Source organism: Giraffa tippelskirchi, chromosome 1 (genome assembly GCF_054371585.1).
Source record: "Giraffa tippelskirchi isolate mGirTip1 chromosome 1, T2T-mGirTip1v1.2.pri, whole genome shotgun sequence".
NCBI lineage: Eukaryota > Metazoa > Chordata > Mammalia > Artiodactyla > Giraffidae > Giraffa > Giraffa tippelskirchi.
Window position 1 is genome coordinate 131,652,041 of NC_137275.1, and position 12,680 is coordinate 131,664,720.

Below are 12,680 nucleotides of genomic sequence, written 5' to 3' on the forward strand. Positions count from 1 at the left end.
TGTTTTTTTTTTTAGCTGAAACATTTGAAAGAAAATCATAGCCATCATGACCATTCAGTGTGTCCTAAGAAGGACATTGCCTAAAGTAACTGTGTTACAGTGATTAAATTCAGGAAATGTAACATGGGGAGAATACCATTACCTGATATAGAGACCATATGTAAGTTTTGTCAGTAGTCCCACTTCTGTCACTTTCTAGCATCTCTTTTTCCTGATCCAGGATCCTGTATTCTAGTCACTTGTCATGTCTCTCTGGTCACGTTTAATCTGGACACTTCTTTGTCTTTCAGGACTTTGACACTTTTAGAATGGAGGCCACTTTGGGTTGGTCTGATGCTTCCTGTTCAGTAGGATCAAATTTTCTGGCAGGAATACTATGCAAGTGAAGCCTTGTGCATTTCAGTCAGGAGGCACCTGCTGCCAGTTTGCCTCATTTTTGGTGATGTTAACATTGATCGTTTAAATAGGGTTGTGGTCCCCAGATTTCCCCGGTGTATGTGGTCTTTGAATATAAACACTGACATGTATCGCCATCAAATTCAGAAGGGCCTTAGGGAGCACTGGACCAGTGATTAAACTGGGATTTTTAGAGCTGCCTGAGAGGCTGTTGGCATGGAGTGGCACATGAAGTCAGGGAGGTGAGGGCATAGGAGGCGTGAACAGGGTTCCTGGCACCCCTTTTATCTAGAGCATCTTGGCTTTGACTACTTTGACATGTTTTCTTTGGTGAAAGACATTCCACTGCTAAAAGAAATAAACAACAGGAACGCTACTAAATGAGTCCAGTTTCCTCATATTTCAGACAAGATTCCAGGAGCCATGGGGACTTGCCCAAAGTGAACCAGCTGGTTGGTGGTAATGCTGGGTAGGATCCTGTCTCCTGAATTCCTTTATCTTGCTGCTTAATCTTCATTAGGTCAAGGACTCCTTTGAGAATCTAAGAAAACCTGTTTGGCCCTTTTCTCTTTAAAAACACATACAGTAAATGTTGTTCAACTTTAGAAAGCCTCAGAGTCCCTGAAGCTCATCTCTAGACCCCTGCTTTCCATTGGAATACTTTAGCTTGAATTGTTTGTGGGCTTTACCATTTATCTTTGTAGAGAGCTGCTTTTTTAAAAAGACAAAATATTTTGTGGTTTGAAACGCTCAGTGGCTTGTTCATTCTCACCCTTTTCCCCTGTTGGATTATGGTGACTTAATCATGGGTGTGGGCATGCATTGGTCAGTGTCCTCCTGCCCACATGCTGAGGACAGTCTCTCTTGGCAGGCTGCAAGATGAACAATGTTAACGTGGTGTACACCCCGTGGTCTAACCTGAAGAAGACGGCCGACATGGACGTGGGCCAGATTGGCTTTCACAGGCAGAAGGATGTGAGTGTGATGTCATCGGAAGAGGTGGTGCCCTCATGCTGAGGGGTGCCTTGGTGCTGAGGGGTGTCTGTTTCTGCTGTCGAGGGCTCCGCATGTCTGTTTCCTAAAGGGAATCCACCTGGGTGGCAGAGGAAAGCTTCTGCCCTATTCTGAGGGGAAAGGGAAAACCATAAAGATTAAGTATCTTTTTTCCTACATCTCCCTCAAAGGTGAAAATTGTAACAGTAGAGAAGAAAGTGAATGAGATCCTGAACCGATTAGAAAAGACCAAAATGGAGCGGTTCCCAGACCTAGAGGCAGAGAAAGAATGCAGAGACCGTGAAGAGAGAAATGAGAAGAAAGCCCAGATTCAGGAAATGAAAAGGAGAGAAAAGGAAGAGATGAAAAAGAAGAGGGAGATGGATGAACTTAGGTATGCTGGAGCTAAGACACTCGCATTGACCTTGGACAAGTCCTCACTGCTGACTTAATTGGGAATTAACCCTTAGGAATGGTAGATTTAATTTGTGATACATGTACCAAAAAAGTTACTGATTCCTTTGGGAAGGGTATAGGATCAACATGAGCTGTCTTGCCCTGTCCTACCTGGTTTCCTTGGAATACTCGGGATTATTAGCAAGCTTGTTCAGCTAGAATGGAGGTATTATGATCAAGCGCTGGTATTTATTATCGACATGCACATGTCCCTGTTGGGAGTTGTGCTAAAAATAGGTCGCATGGTCTCATTTACAATACAGTATTCGAGTGGAGAACTCTTTAAGTGTTACCCCAAGTTATAACCTGCCTGCATGAGACAGACTATTGCAGAGACTTAAACATTCAATTTGTTGTAGAATTGTGAGTCTCTCTTCTGTTGTGAACAAAAGAACAATTAGCAACACCATCGGTTTAAAAAATGTGTGGAATTTTGAGTGATGCATGATTTAGACTATTCTTTTTGTTTTCAGTGTGCAGTGGGGTAAAAATTGAAAACATACCTTTTTGTGCCTTTTACAAATCTACCATAATTTTGTTTAGAAACATAATACTGTATGTTAGAAATATGAAAAAAAGTGAAAGTGTTAGTTGCTCAGTCGTTTCTGACTCTTTGCCACCCCATGGACTGTAGGGACCCCATGGAGAATCCAAGCAAGAATACCGGAGTGGGTTGCCATTCCCTTCAGGGGATCTTCCCAACCCAGGGATCAAACCTCAGTCTCCTGCATTGCAGGCGGGTTCTTTACCATCTGAGTGACCTGAGAAGCTCCCTTGATAATGTCACTTAATTTACTTACAATATTTAATAAGAAAGGTTAGCTAACGTCTTTGAATACTTGTCATCTTCCCAACACTGTATTGTGCTTTACTGCATTATCTCATTTAATCCTAACAATAGCCATATGAGGCAAATATTTTTTATCATCTGCATTTTGTAGAAGAGGAAAATGAGAGACTGAGTAACTCACCCAGAGACATGCAGCTCATCTCAGTCTGCTTCTCAATCTCACACACGGTTTCCACTCTCTTCTGCCCTCTCTTCAGTCTATTTCAGAGCTCTAGTGAAACTCCAACAAGCTCTAAGCTCTGATTTGTTTTATAACCTGGCGGTTCTAGTGTCACTTTAATTTGTCTTTGACTCTTTGACCCAAGAGATTGAATGCTATGCCTGCAAAATCTTCTCATTCTAAAGCCTTTCACTTGCCTTTCTGACATGGAACATACCATTAAATTTCACCAATGGTCTATTCATTTATTTGGACCATCTGCTGAGAAACGTCTAGTTTAATTGCTGTGATAGCTGAAGAAACTGATGTTTGAATCTTTGGGGAATTCTACAGATAATGTGAGAAGACATTCTCACCCTGGACAGTATCTGCAGTGCTTCCAGACGGTTTCAGGGAGGAAGTCCTTCACAGCCTCATATCTTGGTGATGCCCAAATTCTTCCCAATTCTAATGCCATTATTTAGACTCTAAACTCCCTTTTTCAACTTTCTGAACAAGAATGGCAATCAGCTTTTCATTTCTAATTTCTCTCAGGAGAATAAAAAAGGATGGAATTGCCATCGTAAAGTCCAGGTTCTTTAAGCTCTAGTCAGGAGTCTATCCCAGCAAAACCCGCGACACAGAAAGCACCCGCTTCCTTCTCAAATGGAGAGAGCAGCAGTCCCTGAAGACAGAGCTCCATCTTGTTCTTGAAAATAAGTGCTTTACCTACCTTGTCCTCAGTCTGCAGAAATTCCAGTGATCTGGTACTCTGAATAGGTCTACGTAAAGATCATCCTTTGAGGTAGTTTTCTTAAAGAAATATTTAGATTGTTGGGAGAATGCCAAACTGTGAAGGCTAAGTGGTAGCAGTATATTTTGTTGTTGATCAGTCGGTAAGTCATCTCTCTGTGACCCCATGGACTGCAGCACACCAGGCCTCCCTGTCCATCACCAGCTCCCAGAGTCTACTCAAACTCATGTGCATTGAGTCAGTAATGCCATCCAACTGTCTTGTCCTGTGTTGTCACCTTCTCTTCTTGCCTTCACTCTTTCCCAGCATCAGAGTCTTTTCCAGTGACTCGGCTCTTTGCATTAGGTGGCCAAAGTATTGGAGCTTCAACATCAGTCCTTCTATTAACCATTTTATTCATTTACACAATAATGAAGAATTCCCTGTATTTAGACTCCACATGTTAATTCTCACTTACCATCTTGTTCATTGGCTCTTTAGACAGCTTTTTGGCTCACACTTGCCCTGTAGCTTAGCATCTAATGGGATTTTTGTGTAGAGAATCTTTGTGTAGGGTTACCTGTAGAGAGGAAGCCTTGAGTGACATGTTCCTTCCTTACCTGCTGTGCTGTAAGCCACACATAGAGGAAGGATGCAGCAGAAGAAACACAGCATAGGTTCTGAAATTAGTCGGAGCCTTAGAAGTGACCTTGCTTGGAAAGTGGGAGAAGCAGAACAGCTCCCGCTCAATTTCATGTGGATTTTGGAGAGGGCCTTCAAACAGGTACCTGTGAGTCTCCCAGGGGACACCGTCGTTTATTGACACACACCGGAGAGGAGTGTCTGTAGTTCCCCCGCAGTGTGTCGGAGTCAGTTTCATCTCCGTAGTTGGATTCCGGGTCATAGCCTGCCCACCTGCTCTGTTAGAATCTTGCATAACTTACTTGGCTTTTGTGATATCGTAATAAACTTTTATTAACATTGAAATCTAGCTCACTGTGTAAACATTGAAACTGGAAGGAATAAGCAACAATCAGAAAAGGAGTCAATAGAGGAGAAGTGTGTAACGGATCAGAAAAGACCAAGGGTAGGACCTCAGTCTACCTAAGGTGGGGATGTTTCAGAGTTGGCAGTTTCAGAGATCAGAGTTGAAGCCCAAGGTTCAGGTGATTGAAGTTAGGAAAGAACAAGACCCAGGTGAGATGACAAGTCACAGCAGAGATGCTGTTTTCTTCAGAAGGCCCTCAGCATTGTTAGATACTTGGTAAATGTTCATGAAATACTTGCCAGCCAGAAAATCTCACTTAAAATGTGTTTTTTTCTTTTCTAGGAGCTATTCGTCACTAATGAAAGTTGAGAATATGTCTTCAAATCAGGTACATTCAAGTTATTCACTCTAATTTTGTGCCTTGAAATAACTCATTAAGTTTGTAATGATTGAGTTTCTGGCCAGTGTTGGGTGACACGTCGTGGATGGCTTGACAGCGGTTTGGTAATGACTGAACACTCAGGTGGATTCTGTTAGACACTGCCCACCTTCCCTGTGGATTTTGTCGCATGTTTGTTTTCAAGAACTTTTTCATTCCCTGTTTCCCTCTTTTCCGGCAGGCATGCCAAAAATGCCTTTATTTATTGATGTTCTATAGTAACGTGACTGCAGATTCTGTGTTTTAATTGAGCAAGGACAAAATTATCACCTTCAGTTAAATTACATGAAAGATCTTAACTGTAGTCTAAGCACCAACATTGGTTGTCTTCATGTTCCTCAGGAGCTAAGATAAAGAGAGATGGTGACCCATGTTATAGTATAGAAGGGTATAGTATAGTATAGTATAGCATCAGCAAGCACATCATTATTTTATTGGAACCGTGGCAGGGACTTACTGTCCACAAGCACTGTCTTGCCCAAAATTTATTTTGAAGTGGCTGGAGATAGCATAGTTAGGCTATTATTAAATAGTCTGTGGAAAAAACCAAAGTTAGACAGGTGTATTTGCTGCTATGTTGAGTGTTCATAGTATAGCGTATGATGCTTTAGCTCTGTTGTCCAGTGCACTGGGCACTCTTTGCATGTGGCTATTTAAATTACATTTAATTTGATTTAATTTAAAAATTCAGTGTCTCAGTCACACTAGCCACGTGTGTCTAGTGGCTACGTTATTGGATGGTGTAGAAGTAGGTCGTTTCCATCACAGCAAAAAATACTATTAAGCAACACTGCTTTAGATGCTTAGAGATAACAGAACTTAAGTTTCCTTAAAGGTCACCTTGCCAAACCCCAAATTCAGTGCATGAATTGTAATTGTTAATAGGATTTTGCACCTTGTTCGTCTGTAAATGTCCTTCTAAAATTGTTAAGAACAGTATTCTTATTCCTGTCCCTTTGGAGAACTAAAGTTACGGGGCTCCTTTATGAGTCAGAGATGTACCTTTATAATTTATTTGTGAAAAATTCCAGAGTAGTATTAGGTAATTAAATAGACCCTTGACTTTGAAGTTCTGAGGCTTAAACTGCTGTTTACTAATTGGATAAGATTAATAAAGTTACTTAACTTCTCCGAGGGAGTATTCACCAGCAGTAAAGAGAGACATATTATCTCATGGGGCTGTTCTAGAATTTAAACAAGATCATGTGTGTGAAAGTTCCTCATTGTGATGCTCTATGCATATAAACGGTCATTATTATTTCTTATCCATATAGTCCTTGGCTGTTATTTATCCACGGAGCATCAGTATCAAGAGATGAGGTGTATTTAATCCCTTCTGGAAACTACTCTGAGAAAACAGTTTAACAGTTGAGCAGAAGTCATTAACATAACCCAGGTCTGATGTCTTTGCTGTGGTTGTTGTTGCTATTGAAGTTTTCCGTTATTTAGAGACAACTTCCCAGCAGAAATCTGGCATGTATATTGTGTTATGACCTTAGCCATTTTCATTATGGATTTTCAAAGTTTGGATGTTGTTTTGGAATTAAGAATACACACACAAATATACATCTGTGTACAGACACTACCTGATCAGTGACATGTTAAAAGTTCCAGGATCAGAAAGTCAGGTCTGTAGACCAAAGGATTATTAACCTTCCTGCCTTTCCTCTCCCTCTGTCACTGCTGCTCCTGTTCCCAAGGCCCATGTTGGAACCAGCTTCAAATTTCCGAGAAAGTTTTGTGTTGGGTGTTTCTGTTCTCTCATAGTGCAAGGACTCACATAGCTCTTCCTCCTTCTTCAAAAGAATGGACTTTCATTCTCCTTGTAACCATCTTCTGTTAAGGGGACGCAGACCTTTTTGAATCCACAGCTTGGCCAGTTGATTTTCTGCCAAAGACTGGTGTTTACCTAAGGCACAACTCAATTTTTAAGTTAGCTTACACAAGTTCATCAGGAAAAACATTAGTCTTCCACCCTGAGGTTGGTTTTAATTTTGAGTTTTTGCTCTCCTGTTTAGAATAATTTTCTTCCATCTATCATTTCTTTCTAATTTCTAAATTTGGTATCAGGAACCATGAACTGTTTCTTGTGACATTTTATTTGCTTGTCACTTTCTAAGTGGATGATGAGAAACCTGTTTGCTAAACTGAAAAGCATGTTGACCCTTGTTTAGTTGCTAAATTGTATCTGACTCTTTTGTGACCCCATGGACTGTAGCCCACCAGGCTCCTCTGCCTATGGGATTTCCCAGGTAAGAATGCTGGAGTAGGTAGCCATTCCCTTCTCCAGGGAATCTTGCCAAAATATATTTTGACTCTTAAAGGCAATCTAAAATACAGAAATTGTCCAAATCAAGTCTTGGATTGCAGCTATATATTTAAAATTTACTGTAATCCCAAAAAAACACAGATCCCCTGACACATGGGAACTCTGCAGATCTAACTCATAGATATTGTAGGGAGTAATTCACTTTGATTGGCACCAAGCCACATTATCTTAGTGAGTTTTGGGGATACAAACATCCTCAGTGTTTGGGATCTCAAGCTGACCTTCGAAGATATAGGATGACTCTTTCAACATCTGACTATTATTTCAGTGTAGAACTCTTGGGCAGTCAGAGTTCGCGTGCGTGGATAGACTACAAACAGTAGTTTGTATTTTGTACAATTATCCAAGGCATTTTCACTGTGGCCTCAATTCGTTGTGCTAATTGAAGAGAAGCACAGAGAAGCCCGCTGAATGGAAATCAAGCCCGACTTCCCGGAAAGCACTGTTTTCTACCTGTTCCCCTGTTTCCCTGCCCATCTTGAATACGAGCTATTAAGGAGAAAAGCACGTAGCATACCTTTAAGCCTAAGTCCTCTCCCTCTTTGTCAAGGCAGGTATAAAGCATGGGAAAGAGAGAGAAGCCAAAACAATGTTGTGTTCAGGTTACATTTTCGAGCAAACGTACCAGAACTCACAGTATTAATAAATGTTGGCGTCCAGAGCAGTTGTCTTAGGGTGTATGCAGTAACTCAGAAAGGAACTTCAGAGTGAAAATCGCTCCTCTGTGTCCAACTCTTTGTGATGCTCTGGACTTTATGGAGTTCTTAGGCTTCTCTGTCCATGGAATTCCCCAGGCAAGAATACTGGAGTGGGTTTGCCATTCCCTTCTCCAAGGGATCTTCCCGACTCAGGGATCGAACCCGGGCCTCCTGTGTTATTGCAGGCAGATTCTTTCCTGTCTGAGCCACCAGGGAAGCCCAGAAAGGAGCTTTGGGGTTCGCATTTGTGCTTGGTCTCCAGGGCTTGTTTATACACAATAAAGTCAGTCCTTACACAGATACCACTGCCATGTGAGGACTTTTTTTTTATTTAATCAAAAACTTGGCACGCCAGCTAACTTGGTGGCTAGTCTGTAGCTTCTGGATGACTTTTTCTATTAAAAAAGAGAAGCCATCTTGTGAAATACCAAATACATGATACCCCAAGGCTCAAAATAATGGAATTTAGATCAAAAATATTTTTGCATATTTATAGCTGTTTTGGCATTGAAACATCGAGGCAGTATTTGTCTTGTTTCATTTTGTGGTCTGTTTGTTGAGGGAGGAGTCATGTTTTCTACACCCTATAGTAAGTCGTTGGGCCTCACGTCACAGTTTGGGACGCATTGGTCTCATTGCTGGGCAATCCAGGCCGTGTAGTGATGATACCTTAGAGAACACAGCTGTTCTTGCCGCCATTCTAAACAACTAACAATTTAAGATAGAGGAAAAAAATGACTGAATTTAATTATTTTACTTTTTAACTGAATTCTATAGTTCATCATAAGGAAGCTTGTTCCTTAATACTCACTGTAAAGTTTTTAAATTGAGTTACTTATTTTGAAGGCTTTTATGGTTTTACTGTTTTGTCTCCTACAGGATGGCAATGATTCAGACGAATTCATGTGAATGGAGAAAAGGACCTTTTAAAGATGTGAATTTGGGGCAGTGTGCAGAAGTTTTCATTTCATCTATGTTCTGAGTCATAAAAAAACAACCAACCAAAATTCTGCCTTCATAATATTCTACAAATATTACCAACTTTGGAGTTTAAAAAAAGTGTTCCCTTTTTTGCTGTCAGAAAAGGATCAGATGAATATATATGTATATATAAATGTGTATACAGTATAGTTGGACTTTAAGACAGCATATAACTAGGAAAGTGAAAATATTTTTGCCAGAACATGCCTTGGAACCTCGTGAAAGTTGGCCGCCCCTGTTCTTGGAATAGACTCTAGAACGAACCAACTCTGGAAAGTATTTCTATTACTGCAGTCTGTCCCTGAAAACAGATGTCTTGAAAAGCTCCTCATATTCTTAAAATAGTCTCAGTTCTGTTAAGAAGAACGTGTTGATGAGCAATATAAGCCAGTGTTCCTCTCACCCCTGACTTCCTGATTAAGGGGAAAAAAAAAGATATGGGGTTTGAAAGTGATAGTGATATTTTCAGAAGATAACTGGCTTCAGTGGTCACGTCCCATAGTGCCATCGAGTTTGTTAATGGATCTGCCCTCGTCTCTCAGCTTCTCCAAGCTTCCACCTGCTAAATCCTTCCTTTTCCCATTGAGAGCCTCCACCCAGGCACCAATAGACTTAAGAAAAAGAATAGTCAGTGTTAATCAAGGTTGGGCCTTATGGCAGTTTTTACCTGAGCCCCAAGTTGTATATTACAGCTTCCGGCTCCAGAGTTATTTCTCAACATTGAGGGAAGAAACAGGAAGGAGTGCTCTGTGAATTCCTTTGAAGATGTAGGTTACCTGATTTCTGTCTTGGGATGTAGCATAAAGCCTAAGTCAACTTGGCAATTATGGTTTAGAAAGACTTAAGCATTTCACTTGCCAGCCGAGTAGTTTGTTATTTACTTTGAAATAATATTTATTTTGTGTGGTAATCCCGGAGTTCAGATTCCTCAGTTGTAGACTCAGTAACTTAATAGGTAACAGTCCTGCTCATCTGAACCACGTGCCTTCCAGAATCACCCTGGAAGAGAGATAGAAGAGAGATCTTGATGACAACCTGTAAAGCAACTGCTATGGAAAGACACAAAACAATGAAAAGGAAAGACACAAAGTCTGTGGGTCAGAAGGCAGAGAGGGTCACACTTTAACCACACCCAGAAGTCTTCAGCTCTGTTCTAACCCAGCGAAAGTGCCTCCTCCAACAGATATTCCACCTGTTATAGTACTTTGGAACAGTGGGTTAAACCACAAGGCTTCAGTGTTTCTGTTTATCCCAAGTTGGTGTGTGGGGTTGAACTGGAAAACGTCCTGGGCCAAATTCTGAGAGAGGTGCAGAAGATGACTGCATAGATCAGTGATTATCTCTGTATATATGTCTCATGGTAGCCCGGGATTCTGTGAGTTGGAAATGTAACAATAAAGACTCATGTTTTATTTGGGAGGACACTAATCTATAACTTCTTAGAATTTGCTCGGTAGTTCCCTCCCCAAGCTGGTTCTTAGGGTGATCAGGCTGTGAAACCCTTCTCTGTCATGTGGGCTTAATCTGACAGGTTCTACAGGGGTGATCTTACTCCTTCACTGACAGATGTGTCTGTCCCAGATGCCCGTGGGGACCAGAGTGGACCACCTTTCTCAGACACCTTCTTGATTGAGTGTAAGTCAGCAACTGTGCTGCTTCAATCAGATAGCCCTCCCACCTGGTTACTGTAAATGAACTGCTGCAGATGTCTAGAGTGGGGAGACTGCCTCTGGCATTGCCTGTGTAACCTCATCTCTCTGCCCCACATTACAGCATATCCAGGGAGAACTTTGGAAGAATACATCTATTTTTACTGTAGTGTGAGAGATCCTGGGGTCCACATGGTAAACTCTTAGCTGACACTGGTTTCAAATTCCTGGCCCTCAACCCTTGCCAGCTGCTCTTTGCTGATCGCCCCCCTTCCTTCTCTATCTGTGTATTAGGCGGGGTTTTTGACCAGCTCCCATGGCCCCAGAGGAAGCATTGTCCTGAGAACATTGGCTCAGTGCCGACAGGTCCAACTGTTGGCATTGAAGTCGTCTCATTTCTGGTATTGGCATGTTTCCTCAGCTTTTTATAGGAAAATTCCAGATCGTTGGCATTTTTATGAGCTGTGCCCTTGATCAAATCACACATCACGAGCATTTCTCTTTTCCACTCCGCCTGCAGTTTCCCCACTCTGATCTGTGTGCAGGTGAGGGTCACATGATTGTTTACTTAACAAACTGTCGTATCCCTGTAGCCTGAGAATTTATTTCTTATCTACCTTTTTTGACCTGGAGTCACAGTCTTTTGGGCAAGGGAAGTTTGTCACAGTAATGGGGTAGAACAGACTTGAGGAAGTTTACCAAAATAGGGAAGGTTTTGACCTTTGCTAAGTAGGCGCTCAGCTGTAGTGGAACCCCTTCAGTATCTTTTTTTGTTGCTATGCTGTGTTGAACATTGTCTAAAGCCCAGATTTTTGTGAATCTTTGAACTGTTCAGTGCCAGTGGTTTCCCCCATGGGGAAGGAAGGTGTGAGCCACACATGTAGCAAGATTAGAGAGGGAAGTAGGTTCTGGCCTCTTGTTAAAGACCAAAGCTGTTCCTCCCACATTTGTATCCATCAGAGACAGGAAGCTCTCCTCTTCCAGGCTGGAACAGGTTATGGGAAAAACTGAGCAGGATGGAGAAATGGAACACTTTCCAATTTTTCCTGACCTGTGGTCTTGAGGCCTGCTTTTGTCTGTTTGATTTGAAGGACAGCATTGTGAATAATAAATCCCACACTCAGAATGATCACAGTAGAGTGAGTAGGCAACATCTTGATTCTGAAGTAGGCTGGGAAACAGTCCAGCTGTACTCAGCAGTGTAAAATTAGAAACTTCAGTTCCAAGCTAAATGTCCATCTCGACCCATCTAACTCCAGGGAGTGTGTGAGAGCTGGGAAATGAGGATAGCCTATACGGTGCCCTAGCAGGCCACCGTTCAAGGTGGGTTTCGTGAGAGCTCTTTCCTGCCTGGCGCATGTGGGCCCAGCACAGGGCAAGTGACTTGTGTGCATCACGTCATTTCACATTCAGTATGAACGATGCCACCCATATACTCGTCATGTTCTGGATGAATGACATATAAAATAGAATAAAAGCTTATAGTTTGAGAAGAACCAAGTGTGTGTGGGCTTTCACTTTCCTTTCCTCCTTCATGACGCAATCTCATTGATGGGCTGTGTGTACTTACTTTAGGCAAGTAGGAAGAAGGAGGTTCTTGGCTACATGAGATGATACCTTTCAAACAGTCAGTTTTGCTCTTTAGCAGGAGGGAAAGAACAACTTAGAGCAAAGGGGAGATGCCCAGGAATTTCAGGAAGAGAACTGAAGACCTTGTAGTCTCAGGGCCATGATCTCCGGGCACCAGGATGTGAAGTCTACAACTATTCCCCACCCTTCTAGAGTTCCTAGGGGTCTGCCCGAGAACCTGACCCCTGGATGAGGTGTGAACATGCAGACTTGCTGGAATGGTATCCTTGATGAATGTGGTAGCTCAGGGCCAGTGCCCTGTTCACAGAGCCACTCCTTCTGGGGTCCTGTGTTGTCACTACTGACAACACACGTTACCCAGTGTGTTGGCAGGAGGTATCAGGGTAGAAGGAATCACAGAAACAGACTTCTTCTCTCCCAGCTGTAAAAAGCATATTTG

The 12,680-nt window shown here is 42.0% G+C and overlaps 1 protein-coding gene across 5 annotated transcripts in view; it reads left to right on the forward strand.

Moving 5' to 3' along the window:
* CCDC25 (coiled-coil domain containing 25) overlaps positions 1 to 12,147 on the forward strand; it is a 32,921-nt gene extending 20,774 nt beyond the window's left edge. For 3 of the 5 annotated variants that reach the window (XM_081497160.1, XM_081497189.1, XM_081497180.1), the window contains 4 exons: positions 1,268 to 1,371; positions 1,581 to 1,783; positions 4,898 to 4,943; positions 8,901 to 10,424. In XM_081497160.1, coding sequence (XP_081353286.1) covers positions 1,268 to 1,371; positions 1,581 to 1,783; positions 4,898 to 4,943; positions 8,901 to 8,930 — 383 coding nt within the window. In that variant the 3' untranslated portion in view covers positions 8,931 to 10,424. Of the gene's footprint in view, positions 1 to 1,267; positions 1,372 to 1,580; positions 1,784 to 4,897; positions 4,944 to 8,900 lie in introns of all 5 variants that reach the window. The other 2 variants (XM_081497170.1, XM_081497199.1) reach the window with 2 other exon arrangements.
* Positions 12,148 to 12,680: the final 533 nt, after the last annotated feature.